The sequence below is a fragment of the Carettochelys insculpta genome, chromosome 20 (assembly GCF_033958435.1).
Source record: "Carettochelys insculpta isolate YL-2023 chromosome 20, ASM3395843v1, whole genome shotgun sequence".
Classification (NCBI taxonomy): domain Eukaryota; kingdom Metazoa; phylum Chordata; order Testudines; family Carettochelyidae; genus Carettochelys; species Carettochelys insculpta.
The window spans coordinates 6,581,595-6,608,724 of NC_134156.1; the positions used below are offsets into that span (position 1 = coordinate 6,581,595).

Below are 27,130 nucleotides of genomic sequence, written 5' to 3' on the forward strand. Positions count from 1 at the left end.
TTTGGGGGACAACATACAACCATGTGCAATGTGAGGGGAATGTGGTATACTCAACTCTAGGGAGAATTCTGCTCAAGAACTCAGTTGAGGGTCATTAATTTATGCCCCCAATGTGTGAGGATCTTTTAATTTTAATCTAGCAAGAGCAGTTGCAGATTGTGACATGCTATACTTCAGAATAGCACCCTGCCCATATATTGTTGTGCACATACTAACAAATTCATGTCAAAGAGTAGACGTTTATTAACTGGAATACACAAAGCATGCCTTGTAAGGTACTATATGAATGGCCATGATCTGCTGGAACCTGTTGTTCTGTTCAAATATGCATCTCATTAGTGTGCGCAAATGTATGAGATTGTGCTGTATGGCTGTTACTGAAATATGCTCTAAGTTTGTTAGTGAAATACAAAGGATCCCACTCAGGAGGGTGCTCCCTGACTAGTAATCAGTAGGAAAGTTGTAATTCAGGACCTTACAATTCAATGATAGTGTCTCAAGCCCACTCAGTGGGGATTTGCTCCATCACTGTGATTTAGCAAAACCCACCTGGACATCTCTAGGTAAGAGTCTTCCAAGCACATAATTTGAGACTATAATTTAAAAAGGAATAGCAGCATAGAATCGTAGAACACTAGAACTGGAAGAGACCTCGAGAGATCAAGTACAGTTCCCTGTCCTCTCGGCAGGACCAAGCACCACTTAGACCATGCCCGATAAATGTCTACCTAACCTGCTCTTAAAAATCTCCAGCGATGGAGATTCCACAACCTCCCTAGGTTGCATGTCTTGCCGTCTCTCCTCTCTCACACTGAAAGTATCAAGCACACTGAGAAGACAGCGTTTGAATCTGAGCAGGACTGCCAGCCAGCCATCAGTCAACTCATGTACAGTCCACAAAAAAGAGCTAAAATTGGACCTGTCCATACAATCGCCGGAAGCATTTAGATATTTAAAAAAAAAAACAACAAGATTTCAGTGGAGCTGAGGAATCCTTCTTCCTTGGCCCTGGGGTGAGCTCCACACTGCAAGGCAAGTCCAGGGAGTCTGCAATCCCAGAGCAGGAGCAGAGAAGGGAAGTCTCCTGGATGGGGCTCCCTTCGACCTGCTGTGGGCTGGCACGGTCTTCTCTTTTCTGGCACCACTAACATCAGCACAGCAGCAACCTTTGGTGTGCATTCTTACAGCACACCCCCCTGCTGGGTTGCTGGTGGCTGTAGGGAAGGTGGAGGACAGCTACAACAGCCTTCCACGGGCTCCCCACTGGTAAGTCACAATGGGATGGCAGCCCCCTGCTCCAGCTGTGCAAACTGCTCCTGAGTATCCCCTCTCGGGTTGGGCAGAGGGGGGATGTTTTGGGCAGGGGTGGAAGCTGTGATAGGGATATGACTTTGGAACCTGCATGCGGAAAATGCTTCACTTTTGTCCTTTGGAGCCAGCCACTGTGCAAGAATGTGTCAGTAAAAAAAGGTTGGTTTCCGTAGTATCTTCCTATACTGTACATAAAAATCATTTTCAGCTGTTGGCCACTCTGCATCTGAGACGACTCATCCAGGCTTCATAGAAGTCTGTGGATTATGAACTGTAACACCCAATGGAGTGAGAAAATTGCTGATCTACATACTGCCTAACGCTGTAAGGTTTAAGATTCAGATTGTGTGTTTTTCTTTTATTTTCTTTGGTAACTTGCTCTGATCTTTCACTCCTGCCACTTGTAACCAGCTAAAATCTATCTTTCTGTAGTTAATAAACCTGTTTAATGCTTGACTTAAAACAGTGTGATCTCAGCTCAGGTACAGAGGCTGAGCGAAGCCCTTTCCATGTTCAGAGAGGGGTACGCTGCCTAGCAAACTTCACCTAGTCCAGCTTCTAACGAGGTCAAGACAGCACAGTACAATAGTGGAGCACCAGTCTTGAAAGCTGGGGGAATTAGCTGCAGCCTTTCTAGTTCATGAGTGGCTGGTAGAAGCATTTTCATGGAGCCCAGGCCATGTCTATACCTGCCCATGGATCTCTTCCAGTATTTGATTTAGTGGGTCTAGTAAGGAAGTGCTATATTGAACACTGAGGGCATTCCCATCAACTTGGGTATTCCTCGTGGTTATGAAGAGTAAGGGAAGTTTACAGGAATGTTTCTCCAATCGACTTCCTGATGTGGGGTAGCGTCAAAGCTCAAGTCGAGGTACATTGACTCCAGCTACACATTTAACATAGCTGGAGTTGGTCTCTTAATTCAAATTTATCCACTACCTGGCCTCAGTTGGGTGTGTCCCTGTTTATGGATATCTGTATAAATGCAGGACCAGCCAGGGACTGTAGCTTGCCACAGCTTCACCGTGTGAGAGAGCCCAGGCTAGTGGGACAGAGAGCTCAGTGGGACCCCAGGTCCAGTTTGCATTCTGGGGATCCCATCGTACTAGTGATATTCTGATACATATTTAATCACTTTTTAAGACTAACTATTCAACTCTGATAGGAACCTGGAAGTGGTGAATTCCACCAGCTAAATATATATAGCAACTGGAAACAAGAGATCACCTGCAAAGAGCAAAGTCCTGAGGCCAAAGACAGTCGAAGGAACTGTAATGATTCCCTGATCAAGAGCCATGTGAGCTCTTGGATTTATCTCAGATCATCAGATGATATTTTCTTTTAAGTCAAAAACTCTGTCCTGAGACAGCTTTCCCCATGGCACAACCAGAGAAAACCAAAATAAACTCCTGGAAGAAAACAAAAACAACACCCCCACAAGCGCACAAACGAACTTAAAATTACAAGCCAAGAAAAAAAGAACCTTGAGTCTAGGTTCATTCCCAAAGTGTCTTCTAGATGCAAAATGTGGATTCTTGTCTGTTTTTTTAATCCCGATTTTTGGTTTTGGGGCCAATTTTGCCAGTGACTTTTTCAAAACAGGGGACGCTCTCAGTGTTTATTCTGCAGCTGAGGATTTAGGGTACTATAACTTGCTTTTCAGAAGGTGGTTTTTTTTTTTTTTTTTTGCTTTAGAAAACAACAAAGTCCCTGCTGCTTCAGCTCATCAAGGACAGAAACCCTCTGAAGACTGATTACTGAACAAGCTCAGGGTTCTTAGAGACAACTGCCTAGCTGATGACATTATAAAGTCAACAGAATTAACTCTGGGACAGCGACAGTCTATTTTTCCGCTTCCCTTCTTCTGCCTCATTTCTCTCTTCATTTAAGATTGGATTTGCTGTTCAGATGGTTTTGAAGCTGAAGAGGCTTTGAGTCTGAAGCACTTTCTGACACTTCCTCCAGCTACTTCATTTCATCCTTTGCATCCCCTCTGCTTTCAACGTCTTGCACCTCAGGGAGGCATGCAACTGGGAAGGCAATATTTACAAGGGGGAAGTATCCAGTACCGAACTCTGCTACAGTGCTCCAGGATTTAAGTTAGGGCTGTGATTTCCAAAGCTGCTTTGGGGAACTGGATAGCCAGTTGGAATTGGGGGTGCAGATCTCTTAGTTGGCTACTAAAATCTCAGCCTAGATTTCCATGGCAGGTATTTTAATTCAACACTTGGGGTCAAATCCTAACCTCACTAATACAAATGGGATTTCAGTCAGACTTCAAGGTGGACAAAATTTTACCTTATCAATTTCCTGTAAAACCAATATGAGGTCTGATACTGACACAGGTAATTTCACTGGTTCTAATACTGCCCTGTGCCCCTCCAGCAGCTACCAAAATCTCTCCTGTGATACGACCTGCGGCTCCAGAATCGGGCTGATCAGTCATCAACGGACTCACAAATAGGAGGGCGACATGAAGACGTCCTACTCGTTATCAAGTGACTGCCAAAAGAATACGGCAAACAATGAATCACATCCGTAAGTTTACGCTTTGAACACAGAGGAGCTACTCACGTAAGTTTGAGTTATGGGAAGAGGCTCAGGAGAATGAATATGAGACCACAGAGCACTCATGTGATTAAGATTGTAGATCAAGCCCTGGTTATTGAACAGGAATGTATTAGATAATTGGTATGCATGTAATGGACAAACTTAAATAAACACAATTTTGAGGGGAAAGCACCTATGGTGCTGGCACAGCAGCATTGTGCCCATCTCCCATTTCCAGGCACAATCGCCTTGTTAGATATTTCAGTATCAGGTACCATAGTGAGGGGCACAATATAGGAACACGAACAGAAAAGCATAACTGAGCCCTCTGACATACATCCCTGAATTATTTGTGCCTGACAAGTCCCGGGTACAAAAATCAAAGGCTACTTCTGATAATCAGGCCCCTGCCAAAGAGATTCATTTATATCCTGGAAAACCTTTCATGTATGAAATGCTGGGCACATGACAACAGTTACAGCCTCCCAAATGAGAACCAACTGGGGAGATAGCCAAGCTCACAATCAATACACCCGAACAGCATTTCCTAAACTGTGCTCCACAGACCACTGGTGTTCTGAACAATGTGAACAGGCGTTCTGTGAAAAAATAATGAAGCTAGAGATATTTTTTCCTTCTCAAATGTTAAATAAGAAATTATGTGTGTATCAGAAATACTGAAGTATTTGAATAGTATTTAGATTGTAGGTATATTCATATTTATAACTCATTCATAATAGTATAGTTATTATGAGACGAGTGCCAAACCAGAGATGCAAAACAATCTTCCCAATAAAAAACTATCAAAAACTACTTATTTTATTTTCCAGGTGTTTTCTATAAAAATAACAAATGCTTAAAAAACGCAAAATTTAAAAATATTCTTCATACCTAATTTGTTTTGCATTTCTTTTTCACAAAGTGTTTTAAGCTTTAAGGAGGGACTGTCCTTTTTTGGTAAAATATTGTCCTCTCTGGTTTTGTACAAAAGAATGACACTAATCATCCTTCTTTTGGCTGTTATATTGATGTTTTGTTTTGGGTGTGTACTTAATTTTTATACTTAATTATAGGGCTACTAACCAGCCTACTGTCAGAAGGACATTAGTTGTTCATTCAGATGATTTCCTCTTGATTCATTTTGTTCTTTGTAAAATAAAAGATATCTAAAAAACTAACTCTTAAATCAACAGAAATCAATTTTTTCAGTATTGGTCCCTCTCCCCCACCTCCTCAACCCGCATACATGTGTTCCATCCATATATTCCAAGCCCAAAAGTGTTCCATGGCCAAATTAGTTTGGGAAACGCTGCATAAAAAGGCATCAGAGTTGCCCTGGAGGGTCGAGGCTCAATTCTGCTCTGTGTTACATGACAAAGTAAGACTCTTGACTTCAGCGAGTTTACACCTGCTGTAAATGATCACAACATTTGGCCTGTACAGTAGGGTCTCAACATTCGCTAGGGTTCCGCATTGAGAATCCTCGTGAATGTTGAATTTCAGGAATATGGTTCCTGACTAGAGTCTGGCTGCCGGTGCTCCTGCCTGGAGCCCTGGAGGAATCGGCCACTCAGCTGCTCACAAATAATTGAATTCGCAAACATTAAGTTCGCAAATCTTGAGACCCTACTGTAAATGATTGCAACTGAGTTCCTTTCAATTAGTTCTTTCTCTACCATCATCCTGAAAGCTGAAGGAAAAGTCACTGCTTATCTGAGCCATCAGGGACTCATTTCTGACCTGTATTTCTTCCTGCAGCTCAACAACCAACGGGGAAAGCCAGAGGCAAGTCTCAACTAACAGAGAAAAATTTTGTTGAATTCTTTGTTGAGCTTTCTAATTACCTGGTAACTTTCCTAAACAGAGCTTCATAACTAAGACCCAAAGACATAAGAGTGGATAAAGACTGACAATTCCCATTAAAGTCCACATTCACTGTTTCTCACAACTACAGAAAAGGGAATCATATCTTCAGCTCTTCCTAAGGGAGAGCTACAAGAAAATCAGGCTCCTTCCATTACGAGCCAACTAACAGATTGTATGGAGCAAACTGCAGCCACAAAGAGCCCATGGAACATTCAGTAAGTGTTTGATGGTGACCCAGCACGAGTGCAAATGTAACTCCACAGATGTCCAGAGACCTAACAATGGAGCTAGCAAGAGGAGGGCAAAAACTTATGACTGAGTATTTTCCCTCACTTCTTGTGCTAGAATCTTTGAAATTATCCATTCCAGAGATGGGCTATGCCAGGAGCCCCTAGGATATGGTCCCGCAGTGGATCTGTTGAATTTGTTATACCAAATTCTCCTCCAATGTTTAATGGCATAAATCTGATGACATTTCATCCAGGTCCAGGAAGGCCCTATGGTGCTACACAAATGTAATAAAGAAAGGAACTTGCCCCAGAGAACAGACTCCTTGGGTACACGTTATCATAGAAAGGGAAAGAAGGAAGCAATGGACTTGACTTCTCGCATCCTGAAGATGAACCAATGCTCAAATCCTCACCATATGGTCACTCAACCAATTACAGCCACTCTAGGAGCTACGGGAGACTTCAGTGGTACACGGGCAGCTGCACGGGGTGAATTTCCTTTGCTTCTGAACTGACCTATTTCCAGCCGGGCTGATTGTAGGACAGGGAACACTTCATGTCACCTCTGTGCTTCTCCAACCCTGAGCTGCAGGGAGCCAAGTCAGGGTTTGAAGGTTGTTTTAATTTACAGACACCTGCTAGGGCTGGATACTACAGCCTGGCCCCCTATGCTGGGAGTTGTGAAGCTGCAGTAGGGCAGAGAAGAATCCCTAGCTAGCAACTTACAGTATGTTCAAGTTGCAGAAGAAGACACGTTCTTGCCTCTGCTTAGCTGACTGCATTAGCTAGCTCAGGTTAAAGTAACAGTGAAATTGCAGCAGTGTTAGCAGCTCTATCAAAGCCTATAGGAGAGCCAGGGGCTGCGCTCAAGCTGCTAACCCAACCTGCCATGTCTTCACTCTGATTTCAATCCACATTAAGACCACACCTTTTTCGTCCGTGTAAACAGACCCGCCGCCGAGCTATTGGAGACAGACCCACAGTTCCTACTGGTGGCTGCAACTGTGTCATATGGTCACTTGCCACGCTGTGGCCTTCGTAACAGCCGTATGGTGAAGGAGATGACCCAAGAGTCTAGGGCAGCTGATGCTCAGATTAAGAAACTAGGATGGTGCAGCTGCCAGTCTGTTGAATGAAGAACTCTGTGTTTACATGTAACACCTTTCGTGGCTTTGCCTGGAAGCTGCATCCCTGGTGGGTTACGATGCATGGAAGAGAGGCCTTGCTGGGAAATCAGTCACACAGCAGCTGCTCTCATGTGACAAGAGCCAGGGTATTCTGACCCCAGCAGTTACTGTTACAAAGGCCAGAATGTGGTAAGTGGCTGTACGACACGCTCACAGCCACCTGTAGCAACTATGGGTCTGCTCAAAAGAAGATGACCTGACTTCAGGGGAACGTGCAAGATAGAAGGGGAAGGCATTGATCTTCCAGCTTGCTACTGCTCAGGCTACCACCAGCCAAGTAAACAACAATCCCTGGGAAAACAGACTTAACTGAGCTCACGATAGGAACAATTAAGCAAGGGGGAGAAATGAAAACTCCTTTGTACTTTATCCACCGGGGAGAAACTCGAGACAAGCGCCAAAGGCGATATTACATGTTAATCTCTTCTAAACTTGACTAAGCAGTTTACAAGCACCAGCCGAGGTTTGGAAGCCACCTCCTTAACCCCTCTCTGGAAACACAGCTAACGCAACCACATCTCCAATGGAGCCAGCAGACGGATTTAATCCTGGAGGGGGTACAAGGAGCTCTAGAGGAAACTTAATCCATCTGCACCTTACCAACTCCATCCCAAGGGGGGACTCTCCTCACCCGTAGATGGGCTGGCAGGCAGAACTCCATTTGTTTCAGTTCTCCCAGGAGGAAGCTTTGTTAACATCCTTTTACATAGCGGACATACACGGCAAAGGGAACTTATTTGTGTTTTCCTTCTCGTTCCCCGTCGGAGCCTCAGGACGCATGCAAATGCTTAGAGGGAAAAGTCAGAGTGAAGCTCAGCCGAGAAAGGATAACGGGCCAAATTCAGCCCACATGGTGTAAGGAGATGTAATGGATGCTTCCCTGCTAATCTCCTGGTAAACCTAGTCTGAGACTCACGGCAGGGGACTGCAGTCTGGGGTGCCGCTGCCTTCCTCCCTCCCGAGCTGTTTTCTGCTATGCAGGGGCAGCTTTAGATTTCACCAAGAGACCACATCCTCAGCGGTAAGTCACTGGCTCTCCACTGACTTTGAGGGAGGGACTGATTTACACCAGCTGGGTGTCTGGCCCAGAAGCACTCCTCTGGGGGGAAGGGCACAGAAGGAGCACTTTGATTAGTCGAGGGATGCTGTAGTCTTGCCCACGCCCCAACCCACTTCTAGGGCCATGCAGAGCGCTCTGCAGAGGAGAGCCAAGGCCCATTCCTCCTCCCCACACTGATTTTCTGCCACAGGGGCTTCTGCAAGGGAGGTAGGCCCCAGGCTGAATTTAGTCTAGGTTCTGCTCTCTCTGTCCCTCTTCGCTTAGGCTTCTGATTGAAAGGGGGGACTTTAGTCCAAGGCCGCCTCCCAGGGGGTGATGTGTTTGTCACCACTGCTGGGAGAGAAGGTGTGCACAGGGTTGGGTCTTCCCTTTTGCTCCAGTGATGTCTTCTGGCCTGGCCAACTGTACCCTGGCTACCTCAGGCTCCGGGCTGGGTCACCTCTCTTGAAGAATGTTCTCCTTTCCTTGCTATTTCATTTGGACCCAGAAGTATTTTACAGTCCAGAGGTAAATTGGAACAAAGCAGCAGCTGTTATTGTTTTTGTTTTTGTTATTTTTTAATCCAGCGCTGAATTCAAGTACACGGGCAAGAGTAATCTCTGTGCTGAGCTCCACAGAGGTCCAGCAGAGACTGCACGCAGCAAGCAGCAGTGGCTGACAATGCTCAGTGAATAAAATGCACTGCTGTCCGAACAAACTCATGAGCTGATCAGTGGACAGGAGGGCTGGACATTTCTACGTAGCAAATGCCCACTGGCCCTTTCACAGGGGATGAGACGGAACACACAGAGCAGCGCTCTCTGCCCAGCTGGCCCCTGGCCTGAAGCCGCTGTTGTACTCCTTACTGTAGCAAAGCCTCCACTGGTGTCCCCAATAGCTTTTAATGGGTCAGAGCTGATAGCGTGCAGCAGCCTTTGGCCTGCACAGCTACCCGCTGCCCTCCGCCACATGCAGATCCCACTGGTTAGTGCACTGTAGGCCTTGCAGGAGCCCTAGATGTAAACTAAGAGTATGAAGCAAAGGGGGCCCTGGCAGTGGAGTAACACCAGGTATTGGCTAAGTGCACTTCCAGCCAGAGAGGACGATACAAGGACACCCAGAGTCAATAACCGCACCAATAAATTCCCAGGAGATAAGAGAGGAACACACCAAACCCTTGGAAAATGAAGGCTGGGGCAACTGGATAATGCATAATGAGGTTTGGTTTGAGTCCGAAGGCTCAAGATATGAGGGTGGTAACACACAACCAATGGGATTTAATATGTCGTTGTTTGTATCAATGTATAAAACAAAGTCACAGGAGGAGCATCTTTGTATAAGCCCAAGGGACACCATTCTGTTTGCTGACTGAGCCTCTACCTTGTCATGGGCATAGATGTGCAAGAGTCCCTGTGAGCGACTGAACGAGGTGGGCAATAGACCTGGCAGAGCACCTTCATCACCAAACCGAGCCTGTGGTCTTTGTTCTGAACAGCACCAAGTTCCCCTGCATCACCATGCTACACACCACTAGTGCAGCTAACCCCAGAGCTACACTAGCAACAATAACACCTCTGCAACACCCCACAGCGCTGACATACACATCCTCAACCAGCAGCTGTCCCATCCGACCGGCACCTGCAGGCTGCCGTCAACACCAAATTTGTTTGTGCTCTGCTGCAGCCCCACCTTCTGACCCCCACGTGCATTTTCGGAGGTGAGCAGAGGCAACAAGAGCTCACCTCACAAACAAACAAGCAGGACCCCTATGTCACCTGGGTAGGGGGAGGAGGGCAGATCGGGGAGGAGGCAAACAGATGTGGAAGGTGTCAGGAATACACAGGGATATGGGAAAGCCCAGAACGGGTGATATCCCTTCAGTCCCAGTTCCTGCCTTTCCGCAGCATTTCTCCCAGTGAACTTCTCCACTGGAATCAGAATGCTTTGCCTATTCCCGTTCAGCCCCCTGGAGAGGACTTTCCAGGTATTAAAATTTAACATGCACAGATTGACTTGCTAGTTTCCCCATCATAAAAAGGTCACTCTCCGCACTTCCACTCCCAGGAGGCCAGTCTGTCTAGAACCACAAAGCCCCCGACAGTCCTGAGCCAGAGGCTCCAATACTGTACGCTGGCACAGCCCCTGGAGCTACATTAGCAAATATCAACTGAGGCTCTAGCTCCTTGCATTCAGCTCACCCAGGGGTCCTATACTCCACTTGCCATCCCAATGCCTTGCTCCAAACATGGCTACAGCTTCATAGGTTACACACAAACACTCCACCCAGGCACTTTGGAATGTTCTTGCAAAAAAGTCAGTCTCCACTGGATTTTCCCTCTCTCCGCCCTCCTTTCTTATGGAGCGTGCAATGACAGGGAGCTGCACTGTGAACAGAGCCATGGAAATAGTCAAGCAGCCCATGCATGTAACATTTCACCCGATTTAAGATCAGCATCTCGAGAAACAGAGGCCTCTACCCCTAGAGCCAGAAAGGGGGAGCTATTAGAGCCTGGGTAGATCTGTCATACTCCAGCAGGAAGAGAAGACGGCTGGACTTTGTCTAGTGCATTAACACTTCCTGAGACTCAGCCCAGAACAAATGTTTATTCCCTTAGGAGTGCTGGCTTTGCTCTTCCTGGCAAGTTTATAATAGTTTTCAAAACAATTAAAATGTCTGTTACCTTCTGTTCTGATGGTGAAGGGAGAGTCTCCCAGTCTCTTGGCTGAAAACTGGCCTCCCAAAGATGTCATTAAGAAGCACAGGGTGAAAAATCCAATGCCCAGGACAAATATCCTGAGGGAGAAGAAAAGAGAAGGCAAGACACAGTCAATCATGGCTTCCCAACGAAACAGGTTGCTCTGCCAATTACTAGTAAGATGTTGTTCCTGTCCCTGACAGGTCTGCACGCCCTGTGGGCTGATTCTGACAAAGCCACCTCCGCCTGTCATCCCCTCTAGGGCTCACTTGCCTTGACTTTTCTCACTGAAAGTTGTACCTGTTGCCAAGTGCCCGAATCTAACCCACAGCAGCTCTAACCCTGGGCCCTCCTGCGCTTCTCGGCCATTCAAAGAGTGTTGGCCACGTCACTTGTGTGGATGTATTCTAGCAAGAGAACATGTTGTCCAAACTTAGATGGCTTTGTGGATGCCACCCAGCAGAGGTGTTGGTGCCCGGAGGACTTTACTGGCAGAAACAAAGGCACCAAAAGAATTTAGTTTAATTAGCTGGCAGCCAAGTGGGGGTTCTGAGGGTCTATCTTTTGGACCTAGACACCTAAGGTGACAGTGAGGCATATGAATCCCTTTGTGGTTGTCTTTTAGGCCTTGAAGCATAAAGGCTGATATCCTTCCTAGCTATTTTGCCTCTGGTCACCTGGTGGATGCTCTCATTATCCACACTCCATTGAACCCAGCTAAGAGTGTGGCTTCATGTGGTATCTTGTGGCAATGAATTCCACAGCGTGATTATGCGATGTGTTCGATCACTCTTAAATGCATTGCTTTGTAATTTCATCGGCTGTCCCTTTGTCCCATTTTGAACGGTGTATAAGGTTATTCACACTTTTTGTCTCCTCCCTAGGGGAATGTGTCCAGCCAATACAATCTAGCTAATGAACTAAAGGTGAAAAGTGTCACATTCTGTTCTGTTCCCAACCCCTTAGCCATCCAGCACCCTGCCAGAGGTGCTGATGAATACTGTGCAAGTGCTTATATTATAATACAGTTAAGACATAGCATGGTCCATTGAATAGCACACTAGCCTTGGCGTCGGGAGACACAAGTGCTGATTTTGGCTCTACTACAAAGCAATGTTGCAACTTTGAACCCCCATTTCACCAGGACAGTGGTGAAGCTCTGGAATGGGTTACCTGCGGGGGCGGTGGTAGAATCCCCTTCCCTAAAGGTCTTTAAATCCTGGCTTAACAAAGCCGTGGCTGTGATAATATTGTTGGGATTGGTCCTGCTTTCAGCAGGGGGTTGAACTTGGTGACCTCCTGAGGTCTCTCCAACCCTCTGCTTCTATGATTCCCCTCCTACCATTCGAATGTCCTAGCTAGTGAGCTTTTTGGCACAAGTATTCTTGCTTTCCAAAACTGTCCAAAAAGTTTCTCTTCCAAACCTTTTGTTTGTAAAATGCACATTGGTTGACACCCAACCATTTCACAAACTCATTGATTTTGTCTTTTTGTAACTGAAACAAAATTTTTAAAAATTGTTTCAATATTCAACATACTTTTTCAAAATAGAACACTACAGTTTTTGTGTTCAAAACAGTCATTTCCTTCATTTTTCACACAGAATCACAGAATCATAGGGCTGGAAGGGACCTCAGAAGGTCATCTAGTCCAGCCCCCTGCTTCAAGCAGGATCAACCCCCACTAATTCATCCCAGCCAGGACCTTGTCAAGCTGGGACTTAAAAACCTCAAGGGATGGAGAATCCACCACCTCTCTAGGCAACACATTCCAATGCTGCACCACCCTCCTGGTAGTAGTTTTTCATAATATCTAACCTACACCTCTTCCTCTTCAACTTCAGACCATTACTCCTTGTTCTGCCATCTGACACCACTGAGAACAGTTTCTCACCCTCCTCTTTAGAGGTCCCCTTCAGGAAGTTGAAGGCTGCTATTAAATCACCCCAAAGTCTTGTCTTCTGTACACTAAACAAGCCCAAATCCCTCAGTCTATCCTCATAGGTCTTGTGCTCCAGCCCCTTAATCATTTTTGTTTGAAAAGACATTAACTAAACCAACTTTTTACTCAACTGCAACAATGTTTTTAACCTTTTCATTGGCCCAACAGTTCTTTTTTGATGCGACCTAAAACAAGTATTATTACTGAGAATTGCTAGTAAAACAAGGACTTATTGAAACAACCCTGCTCATGATACATTTGTACAATATCCAACACAATGAAACCTGATCTTAGTTGAGATCTCTAAGGGCTACTATAATATAAAGTATGAGACACTCAATTTTCACACTGAGAAAAACTCCAATAAAAGGGACTTTACACTTTCTTCATTCATTCACACCTGTGCACAATGAACGTAAAATGCTGTTTTTATCTGGATCTATGCTACAATCAATTGCACGAACTACCTATTGTGCTAAGCTTTGCAGTCTGAGGGACAGGCAAGACACAAGGCTTACAAGGTGACACCCTCATTCACAACAATCTAGCTGCTGAACTAAATTTGAAATGAACACCCCGGGCATCACAACTGCCTTGTTTCCTCTTTTGCCTGATTCATTTCACTGCGCTGGCTGGGAGCTGAATGAACATTACTCTAACTGGCAAGCAACTAGGTCCCTGTCTCCGCTAGATAAATGGAACATACTCAATGGGACTAAAAAGTATGTAGTGCAGAAAATTAAAAAAAAAATGAAAAAAGGCTTTTCTCCTGCCAACTCTATGTTTTCAGAGATGTGAAATCTCCCCTTTATTATTGCACTTCCAGCAGCCAACCTGATACCTCTCCAGAGATGAACTAGAGGTCAAAATACACTATCTCGTAGGGTGGCAGCTGCATTGTTATACAGGAAAAAGCAAAATCTGATGGTCTTCCAAATTCCTTTGAGTCCAAGATTTTTCTCCATGAGAGAGTGGAGAACAAGACACCTAGAATTAACTGGGAAACATGTTTTATTTTTCACCAAAGCTTGTGAAAAAAGGTGTCACTGAAACTTTCAATGGGAAATTTTCATTAAAGACTCCTGAAAAGACTCCCCAAAGCCTCTTTTTTGGTCTTTCAGTTGTTGACAAGTGAACATTTTAGGTCTTTAATCAATTAAAAAAAATCCATTTAGTCAAAAAGCCATTTTTGTTTAAATAAAAGCCTCATACAAAGCCCACAGTAAAAAAGTGACCCTCTCTAGTGAGACTCAAGGATGGGCATGAAGAACAGAGAACTAGGGAACCTGGTCATGAATGTGGTCAGTGGACCATGATGGCCAAGATTTTCAAAACTGACCAGTGATTTGAGAGGCCCAATCAGGCCTCCTGTGCAAAGGACATGTGTTCAGCACTGCCTGAGAATCAGGCCCCTTTCAGTCTGGATCCTAGAAAAAAGGTGGCAGGGAGCTTCAGGGGCAAAAAGCTCAGCAACAAGCTCACAGTCGCCCTCAACTTTGAGGCACCGCTAGTCACTTTTGTCCCCCTCGGCTGACAACTGAGGTATGAGCTAGTGGGAGGGATAGCTCAGTGGTTTGAGCATTGGCCTGCTAAACGCAGGTTTGTGAGCTCAATCCTTGAGGGGGCCATTTAAGGGCCTGGGACAAATACATTTAAAAAAAAAAATCTGTCAGAAATGGTGCTTGGCTCTGCTAAGAGGGTGGGAGACTGGAGTTGATGACCTCCCAAGGTCCCTTCCAGCTTTATGAGATGGAAGACCTGGGGTCCTGAGGAGAAGAAAACTAGCTTCTGAAATCAGAGGAGGCGGGAGAAGTGAACAGTCAGAGTACTACAGCTAGCTGAAGGAGAAGAGAAGGTAGGGTGGCCACTCGTGCATGGGCCCAGTGCTGGAGCAACATGGCACGCATGCCACATAGCAGATGCCATGTTGAAGAGAATGCTGCCCCACCCGCTGCAGCTGGACTTGGACCAACCCACAAGCAAGGTCATGCTGGCAGGGGCAGAGCAGCACACGATGCAAAATGGCAACCTGCATGCCAGGTCATTCCTGGTCCTTTGCACCTTCCATGTCCATTATATCAGGCAAACCCAAAGCCTCTTCTACCTTAGCCCTGGAGGGGGGACAAATCTCAGAACTGTCTGGTATCAAACCAAATGAATGGCTTGCCTAGATAAGGGCCTCTCATGCCCAGTGTTGTACAAACACTGGCAGGCTTAGCATCTAAGATGACTAACATAATTAAGGGGAGAGGGAACTGATGAATTACATTCAGTGTATAAATCTCTGCCTAGGAATTTATGTTCACCTTATCACCAGAATGATAATGAATTTTATCCCCAAAAAGCTCCCTGTGGTAGGGAAGAGGTACTTATTACACCCATTTTGCAGATGGGCAATTGAGGCAGAAGGCAGATTAAGGCTGGGTTTCCTAAAGGGAAAATAAGGGTGTTAGATGCCCAGCTCCCAGAGGCCTGTTTGAAAACCCCAGCCTATGTGACTTGCCTGCTGTCCCGCCGCTCAGACTTGAACCCATAACTTGACTCCCAGCCCAGTGCCCCAATCACAAGACCACCCTGAATGGACACATGTCCACCTACATACATGTGTGTGCTCGAGCGCTACAATCACATAACTAATCCCTCACTTTTCCTGGCTGCCTCTCAGAACAGCCATTTCCCTGGAGGCGCTCTAGTAGAGGCAGACCTGTGTGAAGAAGGTGATGGCTATCAGGTCAGCTCAGAAAAGGAGCTCCATGGGGTGAGGAAAAAGAAAATAACAGACACTGGTAGGAGGCAGCAGGTGGCCAAAGCTGGCGTCTTGGTAGAGTGGGACCAGGGGAAGCAACCCTACATCTAAAAGAGGAAAGGGTCTTGATGGTTAGGAGGAGATGGAGAGGGCTGTCCTTGAGATGCCCTAACTGGGCACGTCATATGGGCACTCTGCCTTCTTCTGGGCTGTGCCAGCCCCCTCTACACTGCCTGCCTTTGTTCTGAAGGGGAAAAAACAAACACCAGGGCTGAGTGCTTCGGCTGAGCTTCACAACAAGCTGAACTATTTCTGTATCCCCATTGTCCGTCCCCATTTCCAAAACTAATCCATTAGCTTTACCTGCTCTTGGCTGTAGCGCTTTAATGACTATGTTAACAGCTACACTTGGAGCGGGCTGTTCATCACAGGGACTGTCACCACATATTAATTTAGTTCAGGGTGTTTGGATTGTACAAGCTTCTGGTGACAATTCTACCCCAGGACTGAAGTATTCAACACTTCCCTGTTTTAGGACCGTGTCCAGGAGAAAATGCCAAATTCTGCTGTTTATCTTCTGTCAGTTTGGAATAATGGCCTATTCTTTAGTAAAGTTAATGAAGATTCACACATTTGCAGCAAAGCAAAATCCAGCCCTGGGGATTTGTATTCGGATGTGCCGTTTCCTCTGGGTAGCTTGGAAACGTATGCCAGAAGGGCTGCCTCACCCTTTGGAGGCAGGAGCTTTCCATGGTCCTGAAACACGAGAGGCCTCTCCCACTTGTCACTAGACTTCAAAATGCTAAGCAGCAGCTTTGAGCCTCCTCATGGGAACAATGCGTTCTACAAGTTTGAGGAAACAAACGGCTTTTCTATTCACAAGCTTCCACAGCTCTCCTTGCTTTAGTCCCCCAAAGAGAAGTGTAGACATGGGGGGGCGGGTAAGGCACTACAGGTGGCTTGTGAGGAACCCAACTCTATCAGGTATTGCTCAGTAGAGGCATTCACTCAGGTACCTTTGCTTCTGAAGTCAGAGACATTAGAAATGAGCCTGTCACACAATTTGTATAAATAAATCCTACTCTCCATTATTTTAGCCCCTCCTGCTAGGATTACAGAGTGCTAGCAATCAGCAACTTTTCCCCATTCCCAGAGCACTCTCACGGACTTGGGACTTTTCCATTGCCCTATCAAGCTTATCCAGAAGATGAGCAATGAATTCAGCCACGCACCACTCTAATTTCAATGGGCCAAATCTCCAGTTGGTGTCTGACAGTCTCCCTGAGGCTATTCTGGTTTGCACCAGCTGTGGATCTGGCTCGCTGACTTCAGTGGAGAGAAGTGATTAAGGACCAGTGGACAAGGTCTCAGTGGGTTTAGGTGACTAGCCATATTACTGCACAACGGTTCTCAGGGGTCAGCTCACACCCCCAGGAGCTGGAGGTTAAAGCACCACTTAACTTGAGCTAGAGACTTGTGGGTGAGGGAGCATGCTGGCTGATGCTTAAGGCCTAAGCCTTAAGGTCTAAGATACACTCTAGTCTCACCACATGGTCACTGCCTAAAATCGCACTCCGGGTCTGTAAGGGCACAGTTCCAACACCGGGGTGGGCCAAGGTCAGGACTACAGTGGGTTGGTAGACTGGTGGAGGTAAGGAGAAGGGAGCTAGAACAGGAGAACATTTGCAGGCCAAGATACCTCTACTGACCTCTGGAGTGCTCAAGGACTAGACTAGCAGTGGGTGAGGGGCACCAAGCAAGCTGGGAGGGGTGGGGGTGTGATGTAAGCCTGGAAGAGAAGTGGGTGCTGCAAGTCAGGACAGAGGTGGAGAGGGAAGCCCACCCATGAGCCTCAATAGCCTTTTGGTTCCAATGCTTCAAACTCCCCACCTCCAAAACAAAACAAAACAAAACAAAACAAAACACCATTACTGATGAATTAAACCAGGGAGAATCCCTGCTCCTAAATGATTCAGGAAAACACCCTAGCAGTACTATGGCTAGTCTGTAGTCTCCAAGTGGCCACCTAAACCCACTCTGCTTTAGCCACAAGCATATCCATTTTCCTGTGATATAAAATCTCCACAAAAACATCTCTTAGAAAAGCTGGATTCAAGTCTCACACTGGTTCTTTGCCCACAAAACCTAATGCTCCAAAAAAAAAATCTGTTGGTTTATAAGGTGCCCCAGGACTTCTCATTGTTTTTGTGGATACACACTAGCACAGCTGCCCCTCTGATACTGATTTAACAGTTGTGTAACCCTATCGTTGCCCCAAATTTATATGAGCAGAATCATCCCTTAATGTACTGAGAACACTGCAACCTGATTCTCTTAGCAAGATCAAGCCCTCAAACCAGTCCCCTGGACCCATCATCAAAGCCCTGCATACACCTCTCTTCCTGTTACAATCTCAGACCGTGCTACAATCAGACTTTACCAATGTGCTATGGCTCATAGCTTTTATTGCTGCTTCAAGCCTCATCCCCAGGACACTGCTAGAAATGAGATTTCTCCCCAACTGGAGTAATCACTTCCAAAGGGGGAGCCCCTTCCAATGACTTCATCTTGGTGTTAACACATATATTTATGTAACTGAATGAACAGACCCTCTCAAAGCAGCACTGGTCCATCCCTTGCTGATGGCATCCACTGAGCCCAGCACCTTGGGCCTTGCTGTTCTATTAAGCAGAGTGTCATTGAACAGGAGAGAAAGTGACAGCTCTAGTGGAAGGCTATGTATAGCGTATGACACAACTGGCACAGCTGGTGAATTGCTACAGAGTGGCTGTCCCCATTTTGCCCCCTCCGTGCTAGTTCAGCCTGCGCCCTGCTCCACCTCCGCAGCATCCCTGTGGTTTGGTGTTGCATTTCTTAAGTCAATCGGACTTTTGCCCTGGATGTCTATGAAAGCCGGGCTAGCCTCAGAGCGGTAGAGTGAGGACAAGTGATGCAGGAAGTCCTCCCGTCCCCTCTTCCATATGTGTGGTTAGGCACCTCTCCCTTCTCTTCCATCCTCCTTCCAGGAGGCAAGCTCTGATACCCAACAGCACAGTCCCTGGCATGGTACTCCTGCCATTTTGTCCCCCACCCCACAACCTGCTTGCCATCAAACTGGAGACAAGATCTCTGCTGAGCCAATGGTGAAGTACCATCCGCTAGCTGACCCACTCCCGAGCCTGTTCACCTAGCAGAGCTACCTGCCTCCTCTGTTTGCTGGCTGGTCCAAGAAGGTGGACAGTCCTGTAATTGGAGCACTACACTGGGAGTTGGAAGACCTGTGTTCAGCTCTGCCATAGATTCCCTCTTTGACCTTAGGCAAAGTATTTGGCTTCCTTTTTTTGTTTTGTTCCCTATCTGTAGAATGGGTATAATCCCATTCCCGTACCTCTGAGGGGCGTCTGCAGATGCTCAGATAAAATCGTGGGGAGGGGCAGATAAGTTCTTTAAACATGAAATTTCAGCACCAATGATTCTCAAAAGCTATCCTATGTGAGAAAAGGCACATCTTTAATTCCTCCCAAAACCAACTGTCTCAGACTCTATAAAAACCCCTCTATCTGGGTTTGTGAAACCCACTTCAAATGCTTTTGTGCTGTTTGGACCATCACAAAGCACTGGAATGGATTTGCTTTGATTCAGACCTAACCTTTATATCCTTAATTCCTCACCCATAAGACACAAACAAATAGTGCCCTTTGGAGGCTGGAGGCATAAACCATGACTCTTCGAATCAGTTTTAAAGAAAGAACACAAGCATCAGAGAGGAGTTTGCATGGTAATAGACAGTTCAAAAAACAGACTTACAGCAAAGAGCTTATGCAAATCAACAGTAATGGAATAATTTAAAACAACTTTGTAGTTGTTGAGGGTGAGGGATCGGAAAGTGGAAATGCATAAATTTCAGGTGGGGTGGGGGTGCTCTGAATGTCTGACTTTGGACAAGAATCTGCCCTTGCTTTTACATGTGAATGCAGAGTAATTGCATTAAAATCAGTGGATTTAAACAAGTGTAACTGACAGCCAGAGATGGCTTTTAATTTGTACGCATCAATTCCCCTGTGGGTACGAATATCACCAAGAAAGGTATTAAAAAGCTGTAACTAATACCCAACACACATTAGCATAAGGAATGAATAAGTAGGCAAGGTACAGTAGGCAAGAGACACACATCAGCTCCCATGATGCTGACTTAAAGGCAAACTTGCTTTGATTCTTGACATTTTAATCCAGGATTCAGTCCCCTGGAACATAGTGAGTGCTAGGAAATCTGTTTAGATGAATTATTCAGTTCCAGTTTCCTGAAGCTGAACAACAAGATGGGATGCGAGGCTGGAGGTGGAGAGGGAGAATGGTAAATAGAGCAATAAAAAGAACTTTACCTAAAAGGTCTCAAGGTGACAAGACATCTTCTGATCATTATTTTTCCATCCGAACTGACTGTGATCATTGTTCAAACTTATACAAGAAATAAAAAGGAAGCAACCTGACACTTTATACAATGCCCATGGTTAGGACAACTTGTATACAGAGGTGGGAAAGCACCAAACCAATCCAACCTCACCGAGAGAGGGTTTAGCTCTTCTGCTCCAGGTAATCTGCTTCTCTTCCAGTGGAGTAACCCTAGTGAGCGTTTGTCTGTGCTGGGTGAAACAGACCTTAAAAAAGAGCGCACGACTGAAACAGGCTATCTCGTGAGATTTTCTTATTCACCTTTTGGAGGCAAGTTGTAGCAAACACCAGCACTTCGGTCCATCCATCTCTCCCCACAGGAGTAGCTGGGAGAAGCCTTGACTCCTTCATCACATCCACTTTTTTACTCTCCTTCCTGTTCTCCCCAGATTTCACCTTAACTGGAGTCAAATGCCAGACACCCTCCCGACACACTCACAAGCAGTCAGCACTTCCAGCTAGTTGCTGTCCTCTGAGGAGGCTTCCCAGCCAAAAGTCTGTATTGCTCTGGGATTCCAATGGTGTTCCCGATCGTCTGTGTCCACAGATGTGATATCAGAGCCAGCTCCATCCCATCCTGGGCGCTCCCTCGCGCACTCCTAGGTACCCAGCCCTTTGCTTTAATCTGAGCAGGCACTGCATTGTTTCCACCGGAGAAGGCTGCGCTGCTCCAGCAGATTGGGGAAAACCTTCTGTTAAATTATGGATTGGGCACCATCTAGTGGTAGCCATGTGGCGGCATCAGCAGCCTTCTGTTGAGGAGTGATTACACTGGTAGGGCTGATGCAGCAGCTATGCTGGCTCCTGGAATGTCTTTGCTCTAGAGAATTCAGTTTTTCCTCAGCTGCAGACCTGTATTGAGAAGCTCAGCCCCTGGCCTTTTTATCAAGCCAACTGAGGCTCCATCCCTACCAGTGAATGCCTGACTTTTAAGAGCAGCAGTACATCTCACCTTAACAGATGTCTTTTATCCCAAACTGCTTCACAAACAATAGCAAGTGCCTTTGAAATACACTCAGCGCTGGGGTGAAAGATGGCAGCCAACCCAAAAACCGTCTGGCAGCATAGCAGAGGCCTGGGCACACATCCTGCTCTGTGTACGAGTGCTCAGGGATGTTTAAAGCTCGGAGCAGGCAGACTGGAGTCCAATCCTGCCTCGTTCACATCAGTGGGGTCAATGGGACAGCTCTTGCTTCGTGCTGCTGTCAGCAAACTCAGATTCCATCATCTTGTCTGGTCAAGTTTCATCCCCGGAGGCTGCTGATGCACAGGTTTTGTTGCCTCTGTGGCAGCGTGATGGACCTGTTGATATTCTGTGTTGTTAATAAGACCACGGCGCTTTGCCATTCAGATTTGTCAGAGACAGCACAGCAGACAGTACTGGTCATGCCTCACTACTCAGCTACCAAGCACATGTGGCAATGCTTGGAAGGCGGTTACTGCAGATTTACACCAGTGTAACTTGGGGCAAAACTTAGCCTGGCAAACACACACAGGTTCTCAACTTCCCCTCTGAGCAGCACTCGCCATTAGTGCTGCCTCAGGGCTGGGGTTTGCACTGGGTGACATAGGAAGGTTTCTTCCAATCCTCCATTTCTGCCATTGAAGTCACATTAGAACTGCTGGGATAACTGGTCATGTCACTGTAGATGGGCGTCTATAGGACTTTGCAGGGAGCTTGCATGTAAGACCATCCCGCTCGTACAGAAGGGACAGGACCTCCACGAAGGGGCTAATTCCATCCTGAATTTGCTGACCTTCTGGGCATACTGTAGAGCCCATCTCTTGGGCCAGGCCCTGGCAGGCGGCTGAGGATGCCATCTCGTTAGCAGGGAAAGGACCGTGAGGGGCATGGAGACGTGTGTCACAAACCTAGTGAAAAGCTGATGTGTGATGGATTGGGAAGAAGTGAGATGGATGCTGCTTTGCTCTGAGTTTATCTCGGATCACACCAATGTTCTTGTGAACCAAGGCTGCCCGGAGGTCAGGGAGGTGAGCTCTCTGCTGTGGAGCTTAGCTGCAGACTCTCAATAAAATGCCATTTTACTCCCACTAGCTATGTCTACACTAGCCCCAAACTTCGAAATGGCCATTCAAATGGCCATTTCGAAGTTTACTAATGAAGCACTGAAATGCATATTTAGCGCTTCATTAGCATGCGGGCGGCCGCGGCGCTTCGAAATTGACACGGCTCGCCGCTGCGCGGCTCATCCCGACAGGGCTCCTTTTCGAAAGGACCCTGCCTACTTCGAAGTCCCCTTATTCCCATCTGCTCACGGGAATAAGGGGACTTTGAAGTAGGCGGGGTCCCTTCGAAAAGGAGCCCTGTCGGGACGAGCCGCACAGCAGCAAGCCATGTCAATTTTGAAGTGCCGCGGCCGCCCGCATGCTAATGAAGCACTGAATATGCATTTCAGCGCTTCATTAGTAAACTTCGAAATGGCCATTTGAATGGCCATTTCAAAGTTTGGGGCTAGTGTAGACACGGCCACTGGTGCAGATAAGACAGCTCTGCACTGTAGTTACAGAGCCCGTCCTGTGAATGGCTGTCCCTCCCTCTCACATCCTCTGGAAGGATGGCCCTCCTAGTTCTGCAGAAGCCCCTTCTCCAAGTGAACTGGTGGTTTCAGTGTTCACATCTGAAGTGTCCCCCCCAACCCCGAGATGAGTCTGAATAGGCAGAGGAGGGATTTCTCACTCACACTGCCATAGACAGCCGGTAACTGCACACACAGACTTGGGCATGGGCCAGCATTCGGAGGAGTGCCTGGGAGAGATGCACCCAGTGCAGGTACTGCCGTTGGCTCACAGACCAGGTGAAGGTCCTGGATTAGAGGGGAGCTGGTGGTAATGCTCAGTGAACCGGGCAGTCCTAATGAGGAGGCAGCCATACAACCCAGAGGGAATTCAGCTCCATTGGTTTACCGTGCCACCCGAAGCCGCTGACAGAATTATGTCTTTGCATGATTGCTTTATGTGTCATTTTAATTGCAGCATACGGAGCAACATACAGCCTTGTTATGTGCAGTTGGATGTAATTTCATTGGCCTGATCACACCGGCTCTGCTTCTGCATACCAAACTAACTCACTAATAAGCAGTGTGCAGCATCCCAGGAGGTGGAATCACAGACAAGATTCACTTACTAGAATTAAATGAAGCGGGGCAACCTTGGCCCCAATTTACAGAGAATCAGGGGTGAGCCAGGGCATGTGGGATGCAGAGTCTGGCAGCCTGCAAAGGCCAGCACTTTGGGGACCTTCTCTTCTCCACCTGTGTGTGTACAGCACCTAACATACTAGTGCCTGGTCCCACACTGGTGCCTCACAGCACAGCTAATAGGAACAACACAGGGCGGTGATCTTTCTGCACTGGATGTGCTTCCTTTGAATGCACGTCTCCTCCCTCCTCCTCACCTGCCCTTCCCCAGTCACCTGCTTTGCTTTTCTTCACCCCCCCAAAGGAAGATTGAAAACTAATTTCCCTTCCCCCAATTACTCAAAATGGCTTATCAAAGGCATTTTTGGCTCTCCTTTATTAAGAGGACAGTCACCACAATAAAACAACACACACCCACTCTTTTATAAAGAGATTGCAGGCTTCCCGCATTACGTAACTCTCCGATATTTTCCCCATTAAGCTGATCAAGGTAAAATGCCATGTTGTGACTACTGTGACATTGTAACTCCGACTGCCATAGAGACACAGGGCATCAATTCTGCACCAGTTCTGCATCAATTCTGCACCAGTGGAGATTAGTCAAAGCGCCACTGAAGTCAGAGTGCCAATGACAATACATTAACAACAAGCAGTCCTGTGGCACCTTGCAGACTAACAGATATTTTGGAGCATAAGCCTTTGTGGGCAAAGCCCCGCTTCATCAGATGAGTGAGTGGGGGTTCTAGAGGCGGGTCTAAATTTATAGGCTCATGAAAAGGAGGGAGTCCCATTCAAGAGGAGGGCCAGAGTTGGCAAAGTCTGTTCAGTCACGGAGGATGTGGCCCATTATCAGCAGCTAACATGGACGTGTGAACATCAAGAGAGGAGAAACTGCTTTTGTAAAGGGCCAACCACTCCCAGTCTCTGTTTAATCCTTGGTTGATGGTGTCAAATTTGCAAATGGATTGCAACTCTGCAGTTTCTCTTTGGAGTTTGTTTTTTAAGTCTTTTTGTTGCAGGATGGCTACTTTTAAATCTGTTACAGAGTGTTCAGGAAGACTGAAGTGTTCTGCGACAGGTTTAAGTGCTAAGTAGGGCAACTATGGGACAGGGAGATATGGGGGAAGGGGCAGCACCTCCAAGTCCCAGGCAGCCAGGAAGGAGGTGGCAGCCACTGGCCTTCCCACAGGAGCCCTGGGGAAGCCACAGCTGCCGGCTCTCCCACTGCTTCCCCGAGGCTCAGGGAAGTGTGTGTAGGGGGGGTGGGATGGACCAAATACCAGACAATTAGTCCCTTTTAAAACATAAGTTGGGATGCCTTTTTGGCATCCCAAATATGGAACCATCCCACCCAATATGGGACAGGTGGTCACCCTAAAACGAGGGCAAATTAAAGAGAGTTGGAAGTCTGTCTGCCCAATAGGTGTTTTGTTTTGTTTTGTTTTGTTTGCTTTCATTAAAAAAAACCTAGCGTTTCAGGTTTTCAGCAAACACCTGAAAGTGCTTTGCATGGAAACTAAATACATTTTTTGAGGCAGAATGGGAATAAAGTTAGTATGTTCTGGAAGGAACATAGTGTTAGCCTGAATTCCAGGACATGCTGGGATACCTGGTGACGAAACCACCAGCAGAAGAAGAAAAACAATCTTTAAAATATGAATCAATTGACCTAAGGAATCCTTTGAGCAAATGGGAAGTTAAAAGTTTAGTTTAAAAGAGAATGGCAAGGGTTGTGGGGGAAAGACAGGCAGATTTTTTGCACCACATTCCAGCAGGCTGGATAATGTGCTGCTCCAAAGCTACGTAATGATCAGTGCAGCTCTCATACTTAGTCTGTTAACTGGTCACTGTGCTACGCCTAATCATTTATATGTACTGAAGAGAGACACAGTGATGGGGCGTGTAACACACAGAAGGTTAAACAAGGAGTTGCTCAGCAGATCTGGACATGTGGGGACTATTCCCAGGATAGAAAGGGTTTCGATTTAAAATGTACATACCTTAAAGACAGGCAGACGGAGAGATAGCTGTGTTAGTCTGTATTCTATAAAAAAACAAACAAACAGTCATCTAGCACTTTAAAGCCTAACAACATAATTATTAGGTGATGAGCTTTTGTAGGACAGAAGAAGTGGGTCTGTCCCACAAAAGCTCGTCATCTAATAAATTATTTTGTTAGTCTTTAAGTGCTACATGACTGCTGTTTAAAGACACAGGATATAACTCAGAAGGATTTAGTGAGCGTAGTGGGGGAGTAGGTAATGTTAACAAAGCTGCACGACATTTTGGTAAGGCTGTAGAGCCGGGTAAGAGTGCGCAGTGGGACGAATGCAGCCTGGATATGGCACCTGGCTGTTACAGACTCTGTAGAGAATTCTGCTTCACAGTAAAGCTGTAGCAACAGAAGAGGGGTGAGGTGACAGGCCTTTGCCAGGGCTAGGGAGCCAGCAAGGGTTAGCAGAATTCCCTGGAGGAGGCAAAAGCCCAGGCAGGACAGATGATAATTGCACTGGGATATTACTTAAACTCAACGTGGGAAGGGCTGTCGAAGTACTTCCTTTGTCAGGGGACTCCAGGAAGGGGCAGGAGAGGCATGAGGTCTGAATGACCGACCAGCAGTCACACAAAATCATTTCAGTTTGTAGCTTGTGTGCTTTTCCTAAAACTCTGGTTTGGGAGTAAGGTCAAGTGTGATTTCTGAGACCTGAAAGGACACGCAGCTGCTGAGTGGAGCCTTGGGAAGTTTCGATCTCTTATACTTATTTACAGCCCACATCAGAATAGTAGCTCAGAGTTGTGCAAATATTTGATGCTCCAAGACCCCTTGTGAAGTTGGGAAGTATTATCCCCATTATGCAGATCAGGGACTGAGGCACAAATTAGACCCAAGGGCACAGAGGAAATCTGTGATTGAGCAGGGACCTCAATCCATATTTCCAAATTCCCTAGCCAGCATCCTAGCCCCATGCTAGGCTGCCTGCCTACTTTCCTGCCCATCCTGGGAGTGAGCTGGTCCTTAGCGCATGGTGGTCTGTGTGTGTATCTAGCACAGTAGCCTCCTTACCCACAAATGGGGCACCCAGGTGCCTCCATCGAATTCGAAATAATTATCCGGTAGATTGTGCTGCCAAAAGTTGCCTGGTGCCATTCTGGAGCTCTGGCCATGCCTTCCTTTCCACACTCACCCTCCGGGCATTGGTGACCAGCAAGACGGGAGAATAGGAACAGCCACAGTATCTCTCCCTGTTTGGAGGATGCTCTTCCGCAGAGGGCATGCTCCAGTGACCTACTAAGCTTCTTAAAGACAGCATGGTGCAGCAGACCAGGACAGAACAGTTTCTCCCCAGGGCAGTGGAGGAGCCGGACCAGACTGAAAAAGAAACAGCAGAAGTGGGAGGAGGATGAGATCAAATGCCCAATGAACCAAACTCAGCTGGGGTGACTCCCAGCCCAAGAAGTAAGATCAGATCGCACACCAGCCAGCTTCCCTTTCTCCCAATGCATAAACCTACTTCTCCCTCAAAAGAAGAGCCTGGGGTCAGCTGTCTACTGGGCTTTGCAGAGTACCAGGCAAGCTGTCTCGGTGTGGCCTGAGGGGCATCCTTGCCCCACTTGGGAGAAGAAGCTGGCTCCATGAATTAGCTCAAGTCCCACTCTCGTCTCTAATTGTGATCACCCTTGGGTTTACCATATTGATTAGGAACCTGAGACTGCTGCTCAGCTGCCAACCGGAGCCAGCAGAGAGATGAAAAATATAAATAAATAACAAGCAGTTTTCTGTGTGTTTGAAATCACCATTTAATGTGCTTTTACTATGGCTCCAGACAGCGTATCAGGAGGCAATTGTCCGTTATCTCATGCGGGCGTTTTGAAGGCATTAGTAATGTCATCACAGCACCCACTGACAATGTGAAAAACTCATAAACACTAACATTAACTGGGAAACCTAGATTT

At 46.7% G+C, this 27,130-nt stretch overlaps 2 protein-coding genes across 2 annotated transcripts in view; both read right to left on the reverse strand.

Moving 5' to 3' along the window:
• The window catches only part of MGAT5B (alpha-1,6-mannosylglycoprotein 6-beta-N-acetylglucosaminyltransferase B), a 245,128-nt gene that overhangs the window by 150,599 nt on the left and 67,399 nt on the right, over window positions 1–27,130 (reverse strand). Inside the window, exon 2 of the mRNA XM_075014932.1 lies at window positions 10,865–10,977. Within this exon, the coding sequence (XP_074871033.1) occupies window positions 10,865–10,934 (70 nt within the window). The 5' untranslated portion in view covers window positions 10,935–10,977. The remainder of the gene's footprint in view (window positions 1–10,864; window positions 10,978–27,130) is intronic.
• Window positions 10,917–27,130, reverse strand: part of MFSD11 (major facilitator superfamily domain containing 11) — a 102,617-nt gene continuing 86,403 nt past the window's right edge. The window contains exon 15 of the transcript XR_012648295.1: window positions 10,917–10,977. The gene's annotated coding sequence lies outside the window, so the exon portion shown is untranslated. The remainder of the gene's footprint in view (window positions 10,978–27,130) is intronic.